We start from the raw sequence: 25,183 nt of genomic DNA, 5'->3' as shown, positions 1-25,183 counted from the left end.
CAAACAGCAAGTATGTGAAGGCTGCAGCTTCACTGGAGAAAGTTACACCATATTAGACGCTTAATCAAACCAAGACTGGATTATATACTTTGACGCATGCAACAGTGAAAATGCAACAGACGAAAAAGATGCTGCACGGTGAAGACATTTCTGAATACTATCCGTCCTAGTTTGTGCCTTCTGTTAAATGCAGAACTAAAGCCTGACAGACGAAGTGAACGGTGAGGAGATGCTGCTCTGACATCATGACCTATTGAAACTCAGATATTTCGGCCTGGAACCAAAGCGATAAACGGACCGCCTGACTGACACTGTCACCCATATAAACTGATTTCCTCACTGCTAAAAATGTTCACTGGCAGCGTCAACAACAGCAAAGTTCTACAAAACTATTCCGTCAAACTCACCTGGGATAATCTTACACTGTTTGAAGGTCTCCATGAGGCTGTACATCTCTTCATCCGTGAGAAGTAGGTTCAAATTATCCTGCAGAGAAAAAGGGGGCAGGGAATTACGTGTAAATCTGGCTTATTGGCAAATTATATATCAATCAAATTATTATAGTGTAGCACTTCTTGTGCATGTCAGACTGACAGGATGCTAAAAATAGGGCTAATGTGCACATTAGAAAAGAAAATGGCGAATAGATGTGAAGATATAAATCATTTTAAAACAATAAAGTGATCTAAATGAAGAGTCAAGTCAACTTCTATTTTATTGCGCCAAATCGCAACAAAAGTTATCTCATGATACTTTACAAAAACAGCAGGTCAAGGACCACACCGCTTCAATGAATTAACTCCCAGCAATTCTCCATGAGCAAGCACATCCTGCAACAGCAGCAAAAAAATCCTTCTTTTTAACAGGCAGGAACGTCGAGCAGATCCAGGATCAATGGGGACGGCCATCTGCTTTGACCGGTTGGAGGAAAGAAAGAAGGAAAACTGGGGCAGAGACAAAGACAGATGAGGGACAGCTACAGATAAGAAAACAGAGGGACTGACTCAAAGAGCGAGAGAAAGCAGGGGGGAGAATGACAGACAGCCACAGCATAAAGCCAAAGCAATAGTGGTCCTAAAATAGACCTGTGGAGAACCCCAAACTTTCATCAATGATGAGGGATAAATCAGTTTACAATATTTCCACTGTGAATTTTGTAGCTAGCCAAAAGCATGCAAAGACCCGGGCATTACAGTACAAATACAGGACAATTTGTTTCCTTCCAGAGTGATGTAAAAAAAATTTACAGAAAGTACACAAAAAAGGAGTATAATGCAGACGTTAATATTCATAACATCAGGTTCAGAGAAATCTCGTGATTTGGTCTGGAATAATAATTTATCCTCTTTTCAGCGTCTGATATTCTAGAAGCAGGAACTGCTCAACTTCGCCAAACACTGTTTCTATGCATCTCTAACGCTTCCCCTCCTGAAGACAAAGGGTTACAGGAGCTTTATTTTTTAATTCTCATCATCAAGACTCGTGTCTACAGTACATCTCTGAGCCACATGAGGAAGCCCCTGACTACACCTGACTGGAATGCGTATTCAAAATCAAGCGTGACACCTATCGCATTAGCGAGGTAAACAGCCCATTATGTGCTTAATGAGATTTGACACGAGCTGATTGATTTACTGACTCATAACCCGTGGCGCCCCTTCAGCGAAGGTCTCTTCTGATAAAAGCATGTAAACTGTTGAAAACCTGTCAGCAAATCTTTCTGAAAGTTGTATTTATATCCTTTAATCCTATTTGAAAATCAAGTTTGAAGCACAATCTGTTTGTTTTACCGGCTCAATAACACGGTTCTGGACTTTGTAATGGCTACTACATTATGTAATATACATGGTAATGTTGTAAATATGATCAGAAATGTTTGTTTGGGTGCAATTTTTCCTGATTTATAGATCAGGCCAATTGTTCAATGGGCCCAAGTTTTTGAAATCCCTTGACAACAACTATGTGCAACATTGCAAATCTGCAGTATTATTGTGTCTATTCTTAAGAATAAAACTGACTGTATGAAAGTAACCGACCGCTACTGATTACCGAATGATATTCTTTTTATTTGCATAAAAAAAAACCACAACCAAATAACCTTAAAATTGATTCAATGGCTAACACAGCTGCTTCTGGTAAGATCATGAAAATCTGTTTTCCAGGACAACTAAAGTCTCCCAGGGAGAAAACGATCATCTGAATCTATCCTGGCGACTCCTAATAACAGTTATTGCAGACAGTTCTTTTCATTAAAATGACACATCGCTTCCTTGCTCAACTAACCCATGTTTAGGCTGGGTGCAAAAATCAAGAAGTAAAAGCATCGTTTTCTTGTTTCTCATCTTGGCCATAACCAGCTGCAGGAAACACAGCTGCTGTCAGAGACGCTGCTGCGTCTTACAGGGAAAAACTGCAACCATTTTTAATGATGAGAGGCTGGAAAACGAGGAGGAGACTGAAAGAAATTCGTGAGGCGAACAAAATACTCTTGCACCTCGGCTGAATCCTTGAAAACATCACGAACAAGCTCTTTTGTTTTTTAAAAGCAAGTCTGTCATCATGACTATTTAAGGTGCAGCCTGTTTCACTGCACTGCTGGGAAAGACAACTTTTAAAAAAATCTAAACCTTGAACATCTGAAGACTTTGTCTTTTCTGCACAGTTTGGAGTAACTGAGTAAATCATGTAAAACTTTCATTCCCAACTGTAAACGAAAAGCATCGTCTGATGGTTACATGTACAGCACAACTGTCAGCAGACGCTTATGTCACAGACTCCGCCTACTCCGTCGTTACTGTTGCAGCTTTAAAACGGAGGATGAACTGTTCTGAGCGCCACACAACCACCATGGAATAACTTGTTTCTGTCTCAGAATTTGATCCATTCGGTCTCAGCTTGACTTATTCAAGTTAGCAGAGGGCTAACAGGAAATAGCTGTCTTGAGGTGTAACGGGGGCCGGTGGGTCGCGCTGTGCGGTGAGTAAACTTCACTCGCCAACACCTCAAGAAAGGCGCTTGTGATCGATGCTAGTGCTAGTGTGTCTGCCTCTCATGCCTATGGTTGCGGATTTGAGTCCAGTAGTGGACGGCGCTGATGCAGGAATGTCACCAAAGTCACAAACTCCATAGTTTCCAGGATGAAATGCAGAGATTTACCAAGTGGCAATGAGCTCACTAGGGATTGCGTGATCTTGTTTGGTGTGGTGCTTGAATTTAATGGGCATTCAATTAAATGTAAATATGATGAAGTGTCCCTTTAAGACGAAGAAAAACATGGAACTCAAGTATGATATTTCCTGGCACATAGGACCGTCAAGAGAGCCGGAAACATCAAAAAATAAGTCTGTATACACGAACCCTTCGTCTGATTGAGCCACACAAGCAGCAGTCTGCTTTGAAGCCTGACTGTAAATCCACTCTCGAGGAAAGCCAGTCCATCTGCCAGCAGCAGTCTCTAGTGCCTGCGTGAAATTAAATGTCACATACGACACAAGTGGGGGGGTTGGAACAACTGACAACAAAATATTTGCCTTTTTTTCAGGACACACATTCCCTTTTTAACAATTTATTTATTTCTCCCTCTCTCTCTCTCTCTCTCCGCCCTAAGGAATTGTCTCCTTCTTGTCGTCCTCACACACCAAAGGAAAGACACAGGACCTTTCAGTGTCCTTTCTCAAAGATTGTGAGAAAGCTCTGAGAGCAAGTTTGGCAAGTGATTTAAATTCCCAGGGCTGGTAAAAGCTGCTACTTCACACTGAAGGGGGCTTCAGCAAAAGCACTCTCTCCAGATCTTAACGGCAGAATTAAAAACAGATTGCATTATACTTCTCCCCGGGAGATGATCAGCGGAGGCATCGTCCTTGAATTCCACAGAGAACCTGAATGTTTGTTTAGAACACAATTACTAAAAGCCTGTGTCCTCATATTACCACATTATCCAAAATAATAGACCATATAATGTTGTTGCCTCCAGCTGTTATATGGCATATGGCACATGAATCAGGCCATTACCAGGGCTGCATGTGAAGGCTGACTGCTAACTGGTGTCAAAAATGATCAATTATTAAGAAAAAAAAACAAAAAAAACTCACAAAATCCGCCGCATTTTCCGCGAAGTCGAATTGTTTTTCGTGGTGAAAAAAAATTCCAAATTCTGTTACGATGTCAAAATGCTGTCATTCCTTCATCAACATTGAAGATCCCGTTCACATCAAATCATTCTGATGGGCTCAGTTTTCTTGTTCAATTAAAAAAAAAAAAAAAAATCTGTCGAGAGTGTTTGTGAGGGAGTGTGAAGATGAAGTCGAGCAAGTTTGCTGTCAATATAGCAAAAGTCGTAGGAGGTTTAATTAGTTTTCTAAACCAAGTAACAAAAAAAAAAATGGAGGTAGGGAACTGCCAGCTCAAAGCATCTGAAAAGATCTCCACATTCGGGGTGACGTTTTGGGTTTTTGAGTTTTAAACCGTCAAGACTTTTGACGCAGGACTGGACATCTGTGCAAAGTTTTCATGGACGGGAAAGTAGAAGGAGACTAGCAAAAACAGGAGGCAGGGAAAATCGCATGATCCCTCTGTTCCATTTCAACTTGAGTTCCAAGTATCAAGCAGACTTACTGTGAAGAGAAGCGATACAAAGCAGGCACTGTGCAAGCGCGCTGAACCCGCAGTGGTTTTGTTTGCATCTGAACTCAACACCCATCAATGGAAAGGCAGCCTTCACCATCAGTGTGTGAGTTTGTGTGTGAACGGGTGAATGACATTGTAAAGCGTTTTGAGCGCCACAAAAGGTAGAAGGGCGCTTCATAAATTGAGTCCATTTACCATTCATTCTTTGACAAATGTGCAGGTTAACGGAATTCTGTTCATTTAAGTCTAATATCTGTGCAAGGCATGAATTAAAACAACATCCTGAGTTGGACTCCACAAAAGCTACATTTCTACAGTAAAACAGGATGGCGGTTGTTGTTGGTCTGGTATTTTTTTTGATGTTTTGTTCAATGCATTTTTCCATCCACACAAATACAGAATGTAGCATACGGATCTTGGGTTTTGACGGGTAATTGGGAGTCACCTCATGTCTGCTGAAGGTGTTTTTTAATGTTTGTTTCCAACTGCCATTCCTCTTTACAATATTTATCTTATGTAGTATGGCTCCACTCTAACTTGTGCTCCTGCTGGATGATTAGTTTGTAGCTCGCTGGAGGTTTCTGATCGCAATGGAGTAAATCATCTGGTAAGTCATGTTTTTTCTTGTGCTTCGCAGTTGTGTTGTGTTGCTACCTAATTGATTGTTAACCTTCAGTTGGTGTTCAGTTTGTTAAAATTTTCATGTAAAATGTTGCAAAACTGATGTAAACCACTGAAGGGACACTTGACCACTAAAGCAAAGCTGACTCATCTTGCTAGCAACCTCAAAAGTCACGGCTATGCATTAATTGCAAAGCTAATCTTAGCTCTTTATCTCACACAGACTGACTTGAATGACAATGTTGCTGAAAGTAGTTGCGGTGTTGCTCCTGGTGTGATGCCAGGCACCCTTGAATTAGCATCTACGTTGGAAGCTCCGGCCCCAGGTGAACTGCAAGCTGTGGTTAGCTTAGCACACAACATGTGGGCCAACAAGCAATGTGTGATGCTGTAATCAGCAGAAGCAGAAGGATAATGATCTCATTAAATATTCATTCACAGCACTCAAGCTGATTAATTTTAGCTCTTGAGTGTAAAACATGGAATAGTGGCAGGAAAAGCGCTAACTCCAGGCTGGAAATACTAGAGTGCAGAATTCCACTGAAACGATGAGGTGTTTTGTTTTGTTTTTTTTCAAAAACAACAACTTGTATGCATTAGCCTATTTGCATTTGCACCATCAGAGAGCAGCACATGCTTACGCAATAGTAGCAGCTCCAGCCGGTAACAGTGTGGGAAGTATCTCTCATCTCCTGTAAGGCCTCAGCACGCAGGTAGCCCAGCTCCCTCAGGCAGCCATCATGAAACACACGAGTGCAGCTCCTGCAGGGGTACAGGTCGTCGGCCGTCCACACCTCACACACGTCGCACATCTCGTCGCTCGGTGGCTGAGGTCAAAAGATTAAAAAAAAAAAAAAGAGTTACAGACTGATGTTTTGTTCCGTATGTGAGAGAGAGTTCACAACTTTGTTTGAACTGTTATGAATCACCACTGTCCATCAAACCACTGAATAACAGGTCAGGAGGGAAGGTTGGTGTGTTGTGTAAGGACTTAGTGTTCATTGCTCGTGTTGGTAGAATAATCTGATGTGAGCTCCCTACTAACACATGTTCGCTTTCATTCTTCGTCCAATTCCTGTAGATAAAACCGGGGCGCATTAGACTGTCAACGCGTCTGGAAATGACAGCAGGATGCTTGGCTGGTTAACCACTTACAGAATTTGACAGACTCAAATCTTGCCGTGTTTAATCTTCGGGGTTAGGAGACACGTCACAGATGAAAGCTTGTCAGAGTCGCTGCTCAGTCACAGCTTGTCGTATTGTTTCGACCCGCCTCTCCTGACCTGATGACTCCATTTACATCACCGTTCTCAGCTGCGCCCTCATAAAAATAACATCTAGTCCCTCAGCGGTGAATATATCCGGCTGAGACAGGCACCCGCCACCTTGCAGTGGGTGACCTATTGTTGTTGGTCTATTCCGATCAATTTTTGCAGGGTTTTTCTGTGGTGTCACAAACTCTCCCCCTTTTCAGGATGCCGTAACCTGTTGGGTCTGGCGAGTCACGACAAGAAGACTACAAAAATGGAGCTGGTGATTAATCATTTGTGATTTGATGGGGCAGAAAAAAAATACCAGCATGGTTTTAAAAGTTGAAGACCGAAATCCATCAGTTGATTATGATCAAGCAGAAAGCTTTGATATTTATGCAAATGCAATGGTAACCATGGTAACACACAGTAACACACAACCCAGTCAGTATGAGAGAGCAGGGATTTTCACTGATTGATCAGGTGTGTGTGTGTGTGTGTGTGTGTGTGCGCATTATACTGGCAAATCCAACAGAGAGAACCAGACAGCACCACAGTAATCCCCCTTGTAGTATTGCTATAGAAGAAGGATTCTCAAAGTAGGGTCTGAGGACCACCAATGGTCCTACCAGATGGAGCCGAGCAAAATGTTTCATGTTTATTTCAATGCCTCCTCAAAGAATCTAAACATGGCACAAAACAGCAAGGCCTTTACCTGACAAACAGCAAAATAATGTCAGATTCAAATACATTTTCTCTTTGAAGCAAGAGTGAAAATTTACACAGACGCTTTAAATCTAAACGTATTCCAGCAATTCATCCGTGAATGTAAGGACCACTGACGTGTCTCGTGTTGGATTCACCCTCCAGGTAAAAAAATAGCATCATCATCATCATCATCCTAATAACTGATCAGAACATGAAGTCAGCTGACATGTGGATGACATCAGTATTGGCTCCTGATTACAACGTTCTTGGTCCGATAAACCGTCTCTAAAACAAACTCTTGAAAGTTAGCCAAGATTTAGACAGTATATGCATATGTGGCACAAGCATGACAGCAGAACCACGAGTCTTTCGACTTCATGTTAAAACACGTTCCTGCACCCCCGGTCTTTTTTTATTTGTTTCCCCTCAAATCACACTAATAGTGCTGTACTCTGCCAAATCTCATATTTACAGTTTTGATGGCGCCTTCACTCCACTGATTGCATACTGACGCAAGATCTACACAGTGGGTGCAGCGTGCTGGATATGAGAAATATGAGTCATAAATTATCATGAAAAATCAGATTATAAACTGGTAAAATGCTTCTCTGACTGGTTTGGAGCAGATGTGTGATTCAGCCTCTCAGAACTCCTGTCTGTTATTGTTGCAGGTAGACGCTTTTATTCCTGCAGCTCTTGTTAGAGTGAAGCGTCCACAGGATGGCAACTTGCCATGCAATGTTTACTCTCTGCAAAAACAGAAATGCTGATGGTGTCAGTGCTCCTGTGAACTGCAGCCGCGTCATCCAGGATACGGTCACCTTTCCCAGCCAACCAAGAGCAGCCCGCCCACAAGATGCTGACGGGGAAGGGCCCTCACGCACAGATAACACATCAGCTGGTGTGGAAATGAATGGCCTCGCTGAACACAACTTCAAACTCAGAGATTCTCACCTTCAACAAGGATGTTTATAAAGCCTAAGAGTCCCTGGCTGCACCGCCTCATCATAATGCCCATGTTGGGGGAGGGAAACTGGATCATTTGCTGCTGTTGCCATGGAGATCCTTTGACATCTTGCGGATATCTCTTTAATCCCAGGACTTGGGGAATAATGGTGTGTGTTTTAGTGTATACATTTCTCATTCATATAACACCCTGGCAATGAATTCTCAATGATGTTAAGCGTAAATCTCAAGCCGCCGCCTCAGGCTGTGAGTTGATACCTGCTCTTTCTTTCCCAGCTCCACATCTACAGGCCGATCATCATCTGCTTCCCTTTTGGGCCGCACAAAGGCTGGGGGTGTGAGTTGATGGCTCTTGTCAAGATCTTCAGGTTCCACACCTTTCCCATCGCGTAACCTCGACCACGCTTCCTGGTTGACCTTACAATCATCTTTCGCTGGTGCTGAAGCCTGCTGGGAGGTTGACGGCCCCGCGCTACTGTCTGTCTCCCCTTCCTCCCCCTCCTCAGCCGTCTTCTCCTCAGAAGCGGCTGTCGTTTTTGCAGGAGCTTCACCTTCCTCCCCTTCTCCGTCGGCCTGTTTAGTGGGGGGAGCGCGATCCTTCAGGCCCGCCTGGAAGGCTGAGACGACAGCGTTGCATTTCTGCACCCTCTCCACCTGCTGCTTCTTTGACATGAGCACTCCCATGGCTGCAGACAAACGGAGAGAAAGCAACAGTTACACCCTGCATTCACGTTCTACGCTAACCTACACGGATGAAAATATCCAAGATTAACAAAGCCTGGATTTAGATGAGTTACCTACACATACAACAGCACTGAATACATCACTTTTCCTGTCATATTCTGTTTTTGCTCTCAGTTTCATTCTGGTCTGATAAAGTAATACACATTTTGAGACAAAATAATAAAACGAACAGAGCACCTTTCATCCAAAAGTTGCAGGTCAAAGTGCTTCGCAGCAAAGACGGACGAACATGAATAAAAACCTATTAGAAGAACATTAAAGTCAAGCCCAACCCAAAAGAGAACATTGACAAGACAATGAAAGCAAAGTGCATCATCATGCAAATCAGAGATGGAAATTAGAATCAAATCAGGATAAACGTTATTTTACTTTATTTCATTATGACATGTTAAATGAAATTTAATGCAACTCCGAGCGTACCGGGAAACTAGAAGAGGTTGCAGTCTACCCGCTAGTTAAATTAGACAGTTATATTTTGCAGCCAAAAATCAAATGTTCTCTCGACGGCAGCTTCAGGACTCCGTACAGAGGATCTTAAAGAAGGAGGAGGTGTGCACGACACACAAGGTCACCGAGCTCAATCTCTCTCCAACACAGAGATGACGGTCAACCTGTGGCGACGTGTCACTCTCCCCAAACATCACATCCTGCTGAGCCTCCATCAAATACCACCTCCCTCTCTCTCTCTCTCTCGCTCTCTCTCGCTCTATCCCTCTCCCTCTCTCTGTCCCTCTCTCTCGGTCAGTCTGTCATAGAAGGTGTGAATGTTGACTGAGATTAGAGCGTTGTTTGCATGATTCAAGTAGCCAACGTGAAGGTGAGAACTAAGAAACACAAGTGTGTCTACATTACTCTCCCACTAGCACGCGAGAGCCAGAAATCGATGGACGGTCTCTGTTTCTGATCACGTATCCAAGTCTATTTTTTCTACTATTTTTCAAGTCTAAATCAATAATACAATTAGATGAAATGACTTCCTTCATTTGTTGCTTTTCTTGGCCATTTTAATTATATAACATAAGGTTAGACATTCATAAATAAAGGGACAATTCACTGAAGGTACCGAAGGTTTAAATATTCATCAATTAGGCTTTTTTTCCAGCATGGCTCAGAGGTAGAGTGGTGAATGGTGACCCGTCCAGGGTGAACCCCGCCTCTCACCCAATGCCAGCTGGGATAGGCTCCAGCCCCCCCCCCCCCCCGACCCTCAACGGATAAGTGGGATAGAAAATGATGGATGGATGAATGTTGTGTAGCACCTGCTCTCATATTGTCAAGTGTTAATTCTCTCTCCCCTGGGTGGCGCTGTTGTACAATGACAAACTTCTGCATTTTGTGCCTCAGAGTCAACTCAGCCTGGAGGCATAGACAGTAGCAGCCCCTCGTACTCTGATTAAAGCTGTGAGCTACATGTCGCAGTGTGCAGCTGTTCTGTAAAGCAAAGGAAGGTGGAACCTGCTAAGACTTGGACTTGCCATGAAGGAGCAAACTGCACTGTGGTGTAAAATAAAACGAAACACTTCCTGCAACAATTGGTGGTTCTAGAGTGGACATACTTAGCATACGTGATGTTGCCGTACAAGTGAAGACAACGCTGTGTAGTTCTGAGGTAAATCAAATGATGCTTGCGCAGCTGTAGAGGGAAGAGGAGGAAACGTCAGTGTTTGTTGAGGAATGGGATCGCCTGAGGAAAGAAACTCCTCCTCATCCTCTCGGTGTTAGCCTTCAGGCACTGGTAGCGTCTCCCTGAAGGCAGCAGTGAAAACAGTTTCTTACCAGGGTGAGTGGGCTCTCTAAGGATTTTGGGGGCCTTGGCTCTGCACTGCTTGATGTAAATGTCCTGTAGGTTGGGCAGGGTGGTTCTGATGATGCGCTCTGCTGAGAAAACCACCCTCCTGATGGCCAGGAAGTCCAGGTTGGAGCCACTCCACATCCAAGTGATGATCCTGCCTGAAAGGATGCTCTCTACAGTGCAGTCATAGACGTTCTTGAGTATCCTGACGCGGAGCCGGAAGTCCCGCGGTCATCTGAGGTGGTAGAGATGCTGACGGGCCTTCTTCCCCGGGACGTTGATGTGTTTGGACCACGTTGGCTCCTCTGAGATGCTGACCCTGAGGTATCTGAAGCTGTCCACCCTCTCCACCGGTGTCCCGCTGATGGTGAGCGCGGTGTAGCTCTTCTACTGCTTCTAGCTGAAGTTCACAATCATTTCTTTACTTTGCTGACATTCAGCTGGAGGTTGTTGAGCTGGCACCCGTCCCAGATCTCCCCGGCGTACGCCCTCTCGTCGCCATTGGAGATGAGACCCATGGTGTCAGTAAGGTGGCGCTATGACTGACTTCAGTTCAGCTTGTGTCTCCAGACTCTCAACAAAGGGGAGTTTGGAAAAGATCTGATCATGTTGTGTCACAGCGGCTGTTCTGTGGTAGAACATCAAACATGGCCGCCTCCCCACGGTAACCCAGTTTAAGGAAATCTCACAATCTTCCCAGCAACCCTTAACCAAGTGCTTAAGGTATTTTCAACCAAGGCTGAGTTTGATCTAGCACATCAAAGCATACCATCCGTGTCATTGCCTGTTGCCCCCAGGTGGCGCTGTAACTGATCTGCATCACAATTTAAAGGTTCTCCCTTTGCCCATGCTACAGCCATGCATACATGCCACACACACATCAGGAACATGTCAGAGAGAGAGCAAAGATCATTTCCAGCTCAGTCTGGATTCACTCTGACAGAGATGAATGAAGTGCGTGTAATGGTGCCCCCAGTTATTTCTACTAACTGCTTGTTCTCTTCATCATCTTGACGTATGGAGGAGAGGATTAATGGCTTCTCTGTTTAATCTACAGTCATAAAACATTGATCTTTCCAGTTCTACAAATAATAGCACACATAAGCCAGCACTTAATCTTTGTGATAACTCTCCGTGAAAATAGTTTCGGTTTTCTTCGGCAAACTTTTTCAGACGTTATCTCCAGGATTTCTGCCTCTGGCACTATTCACTGTGTTTGCGTTCCAGCTCTGAATCAAGACCAGCAGGATGTCCTCCCAGAGCACAACGTCCCAGTGACTTCTGGAAGCTCAGTCATTGACTCATTTCATTTGACCTCATTAGTTAAAATGTCACCGCTGCATTCACCGGCACCGAATCTGGAAGCAGCAACTCTTTAAAGATAAGATTCAAACAAAGATGGAGAATATTCAGCATTTTATTACCTAGTTTCTCAATTTCACACATGTGTGCCCCTCCCTTTTTTTTTTTTTTTTTTTTTTTTTTTTTTTTACTTTTTTTAGCGATGTGTCACAAGGGGAATCTCAATTTTATGTCAACTGAAGCGTTTCAAACTCTTAATTTCCCCATCCTAACGTTGTGAGCTGGCCAGGGAAAACTATCGCTGTGACCTTCCGCACAAACGCTCCCCTCCTTTAACCTGTGGGTCAACAAAAAAAAAACCATCAGCCGTCTTATAATTGATAAATTAACTTCTATAATTATGTCACCAAGAGAGAAGCCTCCCGTGAGTGTATATGTGTGTGTGCGCGCGCGTGTGTGTGTGTGTATCTTTTCATTGCTCCCAGTAGAATACTGATACACAGCATGAGTCGCTGAAGCCTGCAGAATTCAGCCAGACAACACCTGACATCATCTTCAGCTCAGAATGCTGGACGTGTAACGGGACTGGAGGAGATAAGGCGGAGCAGCTTTATTAGTCCTGGAGGTGAGAAATTATTCTCTCTATCCTTGACAGTTGTGATGATTAGTCAAGCTAGCGGCTAAACTTCAACGCCTCTGTTTGACTTTGACAGCATTATTAAGAGTGGGATGTTCATCATTTCTCTCACATCGCACTGCAAGAAGCTTCCTGATCAAGGTTTGATCTTGAGACTCAACATCAGGGTGCAGAGCCCCAGAGAGGCCACCCGGGGGGGGGGGGGGGGGGGGGGCAAGAAACAGTTTGATCCCACGCTTCAGTGAAATTATAGGAACAAGTTAGTCTGCTAATGGAAACATGTTTATCTCATGGCCACAAATCAATCAGACTGTGAGAACAAGTAACATCTCATGGTTAGCGATGAATCAGACTGCCGGGTTCTATCAAGTTCTATCTGTAAGTCACAAATCTATCAAATTGTAGGAACAGTTTTTATCTCGTGGCCACAAATTAAGAGAATTGTGGGGACAAGTTACATCACCTGGCTAAAAAAAGAATTAAATTGTAGGAAAACCCTACATCTAGGGGCTATAAATTATTCTGGTGGTGAGAACAGGTAACGTCTCACAGCCGACAGCTAATCAGATGTTTGGGAACGAGTTACATTGAAAGGCCTCAAATTAATCCACTTGTGAGAAAAGCTAAACACTTGTTACCACAAATAAACTGAATTTTGGGAACAAGTTACATCACATGGCAACAAAGGTTAATCAAATTGTGTGTGTGTGTGTGTGTGTGTGTGTGTGTGTGTGTGTGTGTGTGTGTGTGTGTGTGTGTGTGTGTGTGGCACAAAGTCCAACCATGAGAAGGTGTTGTACCTCTTTGCCACAAATTAAACGTACGGCGGGATAACGTTCTATCTTGTAGCCACAGCAATGGTTCCTGCGTCTCTATGGTGACTGCAGGTCGCTGTACTGTGTAAAACCATCACTGATGTGGTTTTGTGAAAACTGTGGTGCTGGGATGATTAACAAGACATGACTCATTTATTTTGGGCAGCCAGCTTGAAACCCAAGTCCAATATTTTCAAGAGAGATCTTGCATAATTACTGAACACAATAACGAGGTGCAGCAAAGCCAAAAACGAAATGATAATAACAACAATAAAGCAACAATGACTGTCTTATTATTTCTACTTTCACGAGACAGTGAATTCCATTACTGAGAAGAAAAAAAAAGGATTCAAGTTAATTACACGCTACTTATGGGACACATGTCTCTGCTCTGAAATTCAATCTCATCCATCCTCCCTCCACATAAGTGCCTGTGTGAAATTCAATCGCATTTATCAGAAGTGAAATGGGAGTCATTCTCGCTGTCTTCTTCCTCCCCAGCTGCTCTAATAGCTTCCACAAGCCTGCTGGTGAACTCCCAGCTTTATAGACTGAAGAGGAGACAACAAACTCACACACACGCACGCACACACACACACGCACACACACACAAAAAGAGGGAGCAAAGAAATGTCTCAGCGGTCAAATCAAAGCAAAGATATTTGAATTTGAGTTTGTTTTTGGCTGCATGGTGACGAACCCGCAGCAAAATGATACTTTATTGATTCCTGTACTTCATATCTAGTTTAGCCGACATCTCTCCAAATGGAGGTCAAAGGTCAACTTAGCTGAGGCTCATCAGCCCTCCGGACTTAAGTGATATATTTGCAGTAGTATGTAGGATGTCCACACTGACAAATGACTCAGAAAATCATCGATCAGCGTGTGGCGTGATTGGCTAAATTTGAAAATGTTGGAGAAAATGCTTGGACGGCAGCTTTTCCCCCCACCAACATATTAGATTTTAGCCTCAGAGCATCTAAGCTAAGTCAAATATTGAGGACAAATCAGGGACACACGGGGCGGCACAGTGGTGCAGTGGTTATCACTGTGGCCTCACAGCAAGAAGGTTGGCCCCGGCTCCATCACAGGATCTTTCTGTGTGGAGTCTCCATGTTCTCCCTGTTCCTGTGTGGGTTCTCTCTGGTACTCCAGCTTCCTCCCACAGTCCAAAGACATCAAGAGGGGACGAGGCTGATTGATACTCTACTCTACGATAACTTTACAGGATAAGTGGTAGAAAATGGATGGATGGATGGATGGATGGATGGATGGATGGATGGATGGATCAGGGACACACCCGATTGTCTTCCTCAAGGACAACCACCTCATATGAAAGGTCGGTTTCTTCAGTTCCAACGCCCTCCTGCTGTCCAATCACTGACATCATCATGCTGAGAGTATAAAGTGATTACAACACACAGACTGAGGCCACTGGAATACTGAGTAGACCCCCACCTCTGGCAGTTGACTTTAGGACTAACAAGATTCGGCTGGAAGGTTTGTGTTCCCTACATCTAATACAGAGGTAGTTAGAAGTGGGGGTTTGTGGATCACAGGGAGAAATAATCGAGCACAGAGAGCATCACATCTTGGAGTTGTTTACCAATACCAATATTTAAAAACTTCCCATTGACAGAATCCAAATGGGGTAAATGGAGAGTCAAGGCCAACTCAGCTAAAACTACATGTAAAAAAAAAAAATCAATCCCGTGCTTTGTTCAGTTATTTTACCCTTCAGACATTAAACGTCCAACTGGGCCCAGGCAAACTCTCTGGTGCTCATCCTTGTTCACAGCTGATGGGTTTTCACGCACAGATGCAGGCGAGTTATACTGTTAGCCCCATTAGCTCATTTAATTGGATTCTCCTGCCATTGGGAGTCAATGAGTGTATGGTACATAATTCAGGAAGTATTTATACTCATCAGAGAATGTGAATCCGACTTTGAAAGAATGCTTTTTTTAATCGCGTTCGTTCATAGAGTCATGAATTTCTCTTAGTACACGGCACAAACAATGAACATGACTTCAACTAGGTCGGTGTACTTTTGTTTACTTCTGTTTGAACCTTCTTATTTTTCTTTTTGGCGGGATTATTGATAATTTGATCAACGGTACACATGGACGACCATATGAACCGCGTTTACGGCGATTTTGGGGGGAATCGTTGTGAAGGTAAGCTTTATTTCAACAACTGGGATCCAAATTTGAATAAAAATAGACGTTTGATAGAACTGCAAGAACATAAAAGTGTAACACACATGTTTTGTTGCATGATACAATTGCAATAAAAGCTTTTTTATCAACATAAAAGTATTCTTTCAGTAGGACTGTAGTTTTAGTTGGACTAAGACGATAATTCAACTTTCACACGCGTCATGTAAACCTACTGATGCGTTTGACATGAACAGATGCTTGAAGGAAAAAAAGCGGGGGTGAATTTTAACACAAGGGACATTTCTTGATTTGCTCCTTGTTTTTACGTCACTTGACATCAAAAGAACGCTAATCATGACAATAGACCGCTGGTCGGTCAGCCACACCCCTCCAGAAGGAGAAGCTGACCGTTCTTATCTTGTCCTTCCTCATCTTTATCATTTTACATTTCTGACTGTATTTGCTAGATATTCTGGTTTGTTTTTCAAATCTTCCAATATTTTTGTTTGAAATTCTATTCTATTCTAATTTATTCGCTGAGGATGCTGGTGATTGCCATGACGTCACTTACAAATGATGGAGCGGGCCATTTTCAGTAAGATGATCATCAATTAGAAAAACAACAAAACTAAACTAAACACAACAAAAAGCTGACGGAGTAAACAGGCTTCATAAACAGGCGGGGTTGAAATTATGGAACAATAACAAAAGCTATTACGAGTCCCGAGGCCTCCATTGCCTCCGTAAAATCAATGGCAGCAGTAATAGCATCTAATTCCAATAACCTTTGAAAGTCAAACACTGAGTGAAAACAGTCAGTCACACTCAAACTATCTCCAGCTCCTGCTGCCAAAGGAAGGGAAACAATTTGCATTTGCTCTTATTAATGATGGCATTATTAATAGAGCTGATCCTAATGCGTTATTAACCGGAGGGAGGGCTCTCTTAAAAGAGAGGGAGAGAGAGAGAGCGAGAACAACTGCTGTTCTGCATTATTAATAAATCCCATAATCAGCTACATTTTCAAAAATCTATATTCATGTGTGTGCAAGAAAGCTACACACATATACGTATATCTATATAGATATACGTATATGTGTGTATATGTACGTGTGTGTGTTTGTGTGCATGTCTTTCCGCCATGTTTAAGTGGATTCTGACACAAATGGGTCAGTGCTAAGCTTTGATACCTGCCTTTATTACCTAGAAGCAGGCAACCTGCCTCTTAGCTGCCTTGCAAGTCTGAGATCCACTGATGCTTTTGACTACAAGCGTGTCAAGCCGCTCAGCCCTTTCACCGCCTTACTGGCTGACTGAAGCAAGTGTACGTGAGTGTATGAGTGTGTGTGTGTGTGTGTGTGTGTGCGTGCGTGTGTGTGTTCAGCTCCACGTCTTCACGCTCTATGACAGCACTCTCCAACAAAGACATTTTGATATCCAGGTTGATCGAAGTATTTATATCATCTTTTTGTTGTATTTTTGGAGCTTCGCTCATTGTTTCTGTCCATGTGGCACTTTGATTATTAAAATCCCTGAATGCAGCAAAGGCTCCCGAGGGAGCGAGAAAAAAACAGGACATTTGTTTCATCTCTCCTGTTTCTGGAGAACGATTATGAAGACTGAGAGACTAACCGTGCTGATGTCACAGTGATGTCATCAGGGTTATGTCAGTTCAGGCTAAGAGGCTGCAAAATTTACAACCTGTGTTATTATCTTGAAACGCTTAGTTTGAAAGACGTGGATGGTGTAATGAAAGACAGGTTGCATTATGGGAAATGTATGATCCAGTAGGCGTTGAAAAAAACCTAGACTGAGTACCTCCTTAAAAAAAGTTAGCAAAAACCAATTTCAAAGAAAAAATGAAATTTGAAAAGGAACACATTATTGGGTTTTATCTAATAACACTAACCGCCTATCATCCCAAACCCTCAGGTCTTGACTGTCTCAGCTCATCCTTGAATGAAACAACTAATTTCCATAATTTCCAACAGTGAATGTCACTTCAAGAGGCTACAACAACATTTAGTGCCACCCACAGTTACGGGATGCTAACTGACTTTCTGTGAGCACCGTCACCGCCACCTCGCTTTTGTCGTCATTTTTTTTGCCACATATTCTTTTAAGATCTGGTTGTGCTCAAATTTGGTACAGATATCATTGCGAACATTTCAGAGGTTTTGATGAAGGGCAGTCTTAACATCACCAGCAAGCCTCTTCACGTTACATTCAGGGCCAACGTCCCGTGGAGGACAGAGTAGAAACCCTTCAGGCATGACGTTGACTAAACTCCTGCTGGAGCAGCTGCCTCCACTCTGCTCTGCTCTCCATCCCAGATCTCGCTGAATGATTTAAACGCCCCGGGTTAAAAAAAGATCTAAACCAAGGAAAAGAAAACAGTGCCACTCCTTGGGGCAGACCCCGACACACACACACACACACACACACACACACACACACACACACACACACACACACACACACACACACGGAGGAGGAAATGTTACTCTGCAAAGCTGCACTGGTGAAGGATGTTAGCGTTTGTCCCTTCAAGTGCAGTTTTAAAGACTTGAGCAATGGAAGCATTGGCTGCATCCACAGTTTCTCCAACGCATCACTTGACTTAAGAGAAACATTTGTGGTTCACTTTGCATCCGACTCACTGTGTCAGCAACAGAAGTGACAACGATCTCAGGAGCATCTTGGTTGAATGAAATATTGATAGTTTCACAAGGAGGTGAGACCAAAGTGCTCTTCAAATCCGGATTTTTTTCTTCCTCTGCTCGTTTGTGTAATCTTTTTGTAGTCTGCCCACTCTTCACTCATCAATTTAATACTAATACGCCACGTCGGGCTACACACACCAGCTCCCATCAATTCATTACAAGAAAAACAGCGTCTGACACAATGAAGCGCTGCTCCATTGTCATCTTTGTGTTGGTTTAATATTTTCATTTCCACTTCCAATCATTTTGTTATGCATCTTTCATAAGAAAAAAACATTTTTTGTGACACTTAGACTGTTGGGAAAAGCTAAACATACTCTTATTGGATAGGAAATTAAGCTTTTACTTTGAATCGGAGGATCTGTTCGCTCCATTCCATCACCATGGACAGAAGCTAAGAGCTGCTACGACCATTTATCAGCTCAGGGAAAATCATCGACAAATATCTGCAATAATGCAGAATCACCATAAGCAAATAGACTGAAATAACGGGTCATTTCAGCTAAAACTCTTCATATTCAAGCTGGTCCTTCGATGTTCATTCGGTTAGATTAAAAAAACTGAGAGGATAATTTGTCAAGATGAGCGCTGCAATCACGTGACATCAAAACTCTGATACTCTTTCAGATAATCGCTCAAAAATCAAATGTACTACCAAAACACTCTGCTAAATTAGCATCTACTAGCATTGGTCCTGGGCTCATGCTTCACTCCTCCACCAAGTTTGGAGAAAATCAGTTCTGCACCAAAGAAACGCCAGCAAAAAACGATTGCGTGCTTGGAGGAGGTAATGACACGATTGACAGGTCACAGTCTACCAGAGTGACTCAACCCGTGAGTGAGTTTTCCTGCACCGAAAACTTAAAAAGCAAAGCAAACACCAGAAGCTATGACACAACAGCAATAATACTTCACTTTACTAGCCAACACTTGATGAAAGGACCCTTCACAGTTATATTCCTGCATTTTTGCAGTACCAGGAGGCGTAACTCTCGTGTTTGGTAGCCGCGTGTTCCTCCGGCTGCATGATTCCCCTGCTGGAGCTGTTGGATGTCACTGGTATGCACTGATTAGAATCCCAACCAGACCTCCTTTTTTTTGAATGGGCTTTTCATGGGAATGAATCCCCCTTCAGCTGTAGATCTCACCCACGGACCAGAGAGGCAGAGACCTGGAACTAATTACACTAATGAGTTCACCGAGAGCCTTGTAATAGCTGGTGAGTGGAATCATTATCAAACATTTAAAACACCCAGATGTACGTGCGCTCGGACAGACACGGCTAAATAAATCCAACCAGAGAGTTTGAGGATGCCTCTCTCGTTGCCTTTAGCTTCAGCTCATCCTCAGCACCTATGAAACAAAAACAAACAAACAAACAAACAAACAAAAAAACTCTGGCTTGCATTCTCTCATCCTTACACTTGTATCCCAGCAACATTCCCCGCAAAAATAAGCAGCATGTGAACTTAGGAAAAAAAAAAAAAAGCCTGAATGGAGGAGGAATTTAAATCTGAATGCATCATTAGACTGGAGACATCACGTTGGCATTCAGGCGCTGCCAGAGAGAGCAAGCCTGTGCCAACCCAACACCCTGAGAGTCTGCTGACAATAAGCACAGAGCAAAGCAGCTCCGGGAGGCTGCAGGGATCCGTCACAGACTGAAGAGCAGGACTCACTCCAAGGTTAACACTGGCACTGGCCTGTCTGTGCACCAGTATGGGCTCAAAGATAACAACAACACGGTTGTAAACAAAGGCGGATATAGGGAACATAATAGGCAGCAGCGCTCCCTGACTGGGTAGAAGTGGGAAGCCGCAGAGAGACAATAGAACTTCTCCTATCCTGCATGCAGCAGCTAGAGTCCATCAGCTCCCTCCAATCTGCACGCTCACTCTCATTTGGAGCTGAAGAGAGAGACGCTGGTGTCTACGGGAACTCCTGTAGTTTCCATCCACACCCATGTGGCTGCTGACCTAAATATTCTTCCAAGCATCTGTAATGAAGCATCCAGGCATATCCACCTCCCATTCACAGCTCACGGTTGCAATGAATAGAATAAATCCGAATGAACAGACCTGAATCTACAGCAGCAGTTCCCAGTTGTTATGTAACACTTTTAAAGAGATGTACAAGCCAAGAAGACCGTCTAGACTCACCGTTAAAGGGTAAAAAGGCTGGTGTGCGCCGCGACTTATTGGGACTTTATCTCTCCTGGCTCAAACCTGCTCGACCAGCATGGCAAGACTTCGTTCAAATGAAGTACGGCCAAGACTCCCCCCCCCCAACCCACCAAGAGATGAATGGCACAGCAGTTTATTATTCCCACTGAGAGAAGAAGCTTGAGTCCGCAGCAGCGTCTCTGTTAGCAGGGGCTAGAGTGAGAGTGAGTGAGTGAGAGAGAACGAGAGAGAGGGAGTGAGTGAGAGAGAGAGAGAGAGAGAGAGAGAGAGAGAGAGAGAGAGAGAGTGTTCGTCGTCTCCAGGAGCCGTGGACAGCTCCGGTGCTGAAACCTTGTCCTCGCCTCCCTCCTCAGCTACTCCCCTCAGCATCTGAGTCACGCCACGTGCAGGAGACCTTGCTGCAGACTCACAGGCGTACGCTGAAGTGAAATCACGGATTTATGACCATCATATTTTCAGCCCCCTCCCCTCCCCCCTACCTCCCTCCCTCCCTCCCCGCCTCCTCCAACGTCAGTCGTGATCATTGGGGTTAATAACTTCAACCTGCAGCCTCTTGATTGGCCCGTTGCTCCTAAAATAGTGACGTTAGGAAAAATGCTTCCTCAGCAGCCAATTATTACACATGGACGCCAGAAGAACTAGTGAAGGGGGGGGGGGCAGCTTGAAGGTTTGAGTCCCATTTGAGTTGCTTTATTTGGGGGGGGGGGGGCTGACTTCCAAGCTGGTTACCCCGAGCGTAGTGGAAGCCTGGAGTTACAGTTCCTCATACGTGGAACATCACGGAGGTGTTTAGCTGCATCTGCTCAGCTCACATGATTACACCCCAGGTTGTGATGCTGGCGTGCTGCCAGAAGATGAAACTGACTGTTAAAAAAAAACCTGAACAATTTTTGCCCCTACTTGGGAAAAAGAAATGGACAGTGATGCTCTCAAAAAGATAGTTTTGAAAATAGTTTCTGCTGCCGCAGAGGGAGAACAAACACTGTTCCTGGCCGCAATTTCGAATCTGTCCCCTCAGTTAGACTCAGAGAAGAGGTCAATTATTCCCACACTAGGATTACGTTGTGGCCACGAGATGTAACTTGTTCCAACTATTAAACTAGTTTGAGGCCAAATGATATTTTTTCCAACATTAATCAAATGGTGGGAGGAACTACAGAGAGGAATTCAATAGATTTGTGGGCATAATAAAGACTCCCTCCTCCCTCTCCAGCTTCTGCCGTGGGTCCCTGGAACTCTGACATGTTTTCCACATTAGAAATTCCAAAACAACCTCTCATTAAGGACCAGGAACTATCCTCTACATTCCAATCAACCTCCTATTACATGAATACAAAATGACCAATGAAGTTGCTTTTGGCTCAGGACCTGCAATCAATATTTATGCTAATGGGAGCTATTTTATCCCTAATGGACCATATTTAGCTCGGGAAGTGCCAGCACTTCCACTCCCCACAATTACTGCAGATGGAATGCAGCAGTTCAATACTTTATTGAATTATTTTTTGACAATTTTCATTACTGTGACTTTTGATGGATTAATCAATTCAATTTATTCCAGCAAGGGGGACAAAGCAAAGAAGCCAATGCAGACAATATCTGTTGTTCTAATAATAAGAACAGATGATGCAAATATAAAGTGTAATTTCATTATTATCCAAAATTCTATGAATAAGAATAAATGAGTTGTTCTGTTCCTTCTCCCTCCTTCCTGCACCAGTCCCATCGCGACCTGATTTACAGTGACGTGTCTGTGCAGGAATGATTCGTTTTCTCTCACAACTCAACAGTTGGACACCAGAAATCCATACGTAAGCATGTCTTTATGCAATCGTGACAACCCCCCCCCCCCAAAAAAATACTGCATGTATGTATAAAATTCTGCATGAAAGGATCTAAAACTGCATTTTAATGTGGATGTAAATAATAGTCATGTACATACGATGCGACAGCTCATCGAGATAAAAGCTGAGTCAGTATGAGTCCGGTAGTACGGAGGTTCTCTGTCGCCTGTCCTCAGCAGCGTGGATGCTCGGTGTATGAAGCGCATCCTGGTGTGGCGTTGCTCAGCCTGCTGGGTTAAATGGAAGGACATGCATTATAGATGGAGACGGGAGTGCACGCTGACCCGCAGGTCTCGACATGCTTGGCCTCCTCTCACAGCAGGAGGGAAAAGGAAGGAAATGGTCAGCTGAGGAAACTTAACCTCTAACTTTAGCCGGCTCTGTGGACACCTCCATACATGGCATGACAGGATGTAGGTTGTTTTTTGTTTTTTTTAACCACAGAGGTTTTTCATAGGGAAGCAATGCTGGTCCTGCAAGTTGGGACATATGTTGGTGAATAATGAACGCGTGTGTCACGTGGTCAGCACAGCGGCACTCTGAATCGACCCCACTGATCACGCGTGAAGTGGCAAAGATGCAGCCGTTAAAATTCATTGCAGTTGAAAGTGATACTGTTGGGAACAGTGGCAGACTTTTACAGTGTAAATACGGAGGTTCACGTCACGGCAGCCGCACCTTTTAGTAGAAGCGGGGAGCAAGCAGCCCTTCCTTGTGTGTCCTCACAGGAGAGTTAATAAGTGGAGTTTCTTGTTTTTCTTCTGCAGGCGGCCAAAGAAGCCCGATCTGTGCTTCTCCCTGCAACAACCTTTAGATTGTTTAAAAGTGATACTTCACCCAAAAGTCCTTCTCAAGCTTAAAAAGATGCCTCGAGTTGTAGAAAATGTTTTTTTCCCTCCTGCATCACTTCTTTCTTACTCCAGAACGCTACTGTATTTGTGAGTACTTGAAAGGGAAATTAGGGTGAAGTGTCACTTTATTTCTGTTGTCCTCCTCACTCAGTGTCCTGTCTGTTGTTCAGGCTGCTATCTGAGTTTTACCCCATCATTTGCACGGCCCTCCTGATATTCCGGGCGCTAGGCAACAGCTGAGCCCCCCCCCCCACACACACACACACACACACACACACACACACATGTTTCAACAATGCGGAGTCACTCAGTAAGTCCCCTGCCAAGTTTCTGGGTTGACCCACTCCAGGTTCCAGCAAAAATCAATAGTTGAAAAATGCCATTGACTGCATTTCCAATAACCGACAATCAGGGGGTGAAATGTGTCGTCTTTCACCCAGGCATCCATGTCTGCTGCTTTGAGTCTTTACACTCGAATCAAAAACCCTACGCTCTTTGAGAGAAGCTCGGAGAGATCTTTCAGGGGGAACAGGCACCAGCATTCATGCTCATTCTTCAAACTTCGCCTTTACAGCCTTCAATGGACACAAAACCTCCGAGGCAAAGCCTGGTTGTTTATAAAAGAAGCAGGCTGGGAAATGAGAACAGCAGCAGCTTCTTCCCTCGGAGTGGATGTAATAGCCTCCGTGCGGTAGTCTGTCACCATGAACAGTACATCCACACTTGCACGCCTCAATGGCAGTCCCGTGGATTTGGAGGTGGATTTTTGGAGCACTGCAATCACCGCCTTTTTCAGCGCCGAGCTACTTTCTCGAAAGAAAGAACAATAGACCTTCTGACTGGTTTGTTCAAGTGAGCAGTAACTTGCTGCTTTTCTGTTAGGTCCCTGCCTACTCCCACTAATCACACGCTGCTTCAGTCTCGCGTACTCATCGTGGTACGTCGGAGGGTAAAGAATCTTTCAGGAAAAACTACAGTGACAGAGGCGCGGAGCGATTCATAATTCATAGGAATAAGACGATTTTCGAATTTATGTTCCTCAGACCAACATGTTTTAAAAAAACTCTCAGCCTTTGTTCCAGTTCCAGTGTAAATGGTACACACAAAGTATTACAAACCCTATGAGGTAGAAAAAACTCTCAAACTAAATGGAAACCACAGATCAATCAATTTTCAATGTGAACACTCAGAAAGGTAACAGCCTTTTTATTATTTATTTTTTTTAAAAACATTCACCAGTGAAAAAGGAAAACGTCACTTATCTCATGTTTCAGTGCAACACACTTGTTTCAATGTGCTTCCTCGTGAATTATTCATGCCGGGTTTATGTACACAGCATATATTCCTCTTGTATTGCATTACTTCTGAGCAACGGTGGTGCCTCGTTGCGTTCAGGGAACCAAGTATCTGTCACCGAAAAAATAAAACTGGTAAAAACTAATTTTCATCAAACCCTTGTCCCTAACCCTATGCTGGTTTTGGTCACTTGCGTGGATATTGGGGATGAGCTGTTATGTTCTTGTGCATCCCATAATACTGTCTCAACATTTTCAATATTCTCAGTGTCATTTAAATGTTCCCTGTTTTATCCTGTGCCCCTGTCTTAATTATTCAATTATCATCTGATTAACGCTGAATATGCATGAAAAATATCTTTATTCGTTATTTAAAACCCAAATTGACTTTTTAACCTACATTAATGGGCGGCACGGTGGTGCAGTGGTCAGCACTGTGGCCTCACAGCAAGAAGGTTCCAGGTTTGAGCCCCGGCTCCATCACAGGATCTTTCTGTGTGGAGTCTCCATGTTCTCCCTGTTCCTGTGTGGGTTCTCTCTGGTACTCCAGCTTCAAAATAATCAGAGCACAGTCACTTTACTTTGGCGAGCAATAATAAAGAACCTGGTACATCACATCATCTAATCATTTATTCTGCTTTTTAAAAAGAGTCTGACTGGAGGGTTT

At 43.7% G+C, this 25,183-nt stretch overlaps 1 protein-coding gene across 1 annotated transcript in view; it reads right to left on the bottom strand.

The window, feature by feature from the left end:
* phf24 (PHD finger protein 24) overlaps positions 1-20,877 on the bottom strand; it is a 29,623-nt gene extending 8,746 nt beyond the window's left edge. Inside the window, exons 1-4 of the mRNA XM_086188342.1 lie at positions 20,503-20,877; positions 8,430-8,857; positions 5,889-6,074; positions 408-486 (exon numbers count right to left, since the gene is read on the bottom strand). Coding sequence (XP_086044468.1) covers positions 408-486; positions 5,889-6,074; positions 8,430-8,855 — 691 coding nt within the window. The 5' untranslated portion in view covers positions 8,856-8,857; positions 20,503-20,877. The remainder of the gene's footprint in view (positions 1-407; positions 487-5,888; positions 6,075-8,429; positions 8,858-20,502) is intronic.
* Between the last annotated feature and the right edge of the window lie 4,306 nt (positions 20,878-25,183).

The sequence above is a fragment of the Aulostomus chinensis genome, chromosome 19 (assembly GCF_037954235.1).
Source record: "Aulostomus chinensis isolate RoL2024-O1b breed Wild chromosome 19, RoL_Achi_v1.0, whole genome shotgun sequence".
NCBI classification, from domain to species: domain Eukaryota; kingdom Metazoa; phylum Chordata; class Actinopteri; order Syngnathiformes; family Aulostomidae; genus Aulostomus; species Aulostomus chinensis.
Note: the sequence above shows the minus strand (reverse complement) of the source record. Positions and strands in the feature narration are given on the sequence as shown.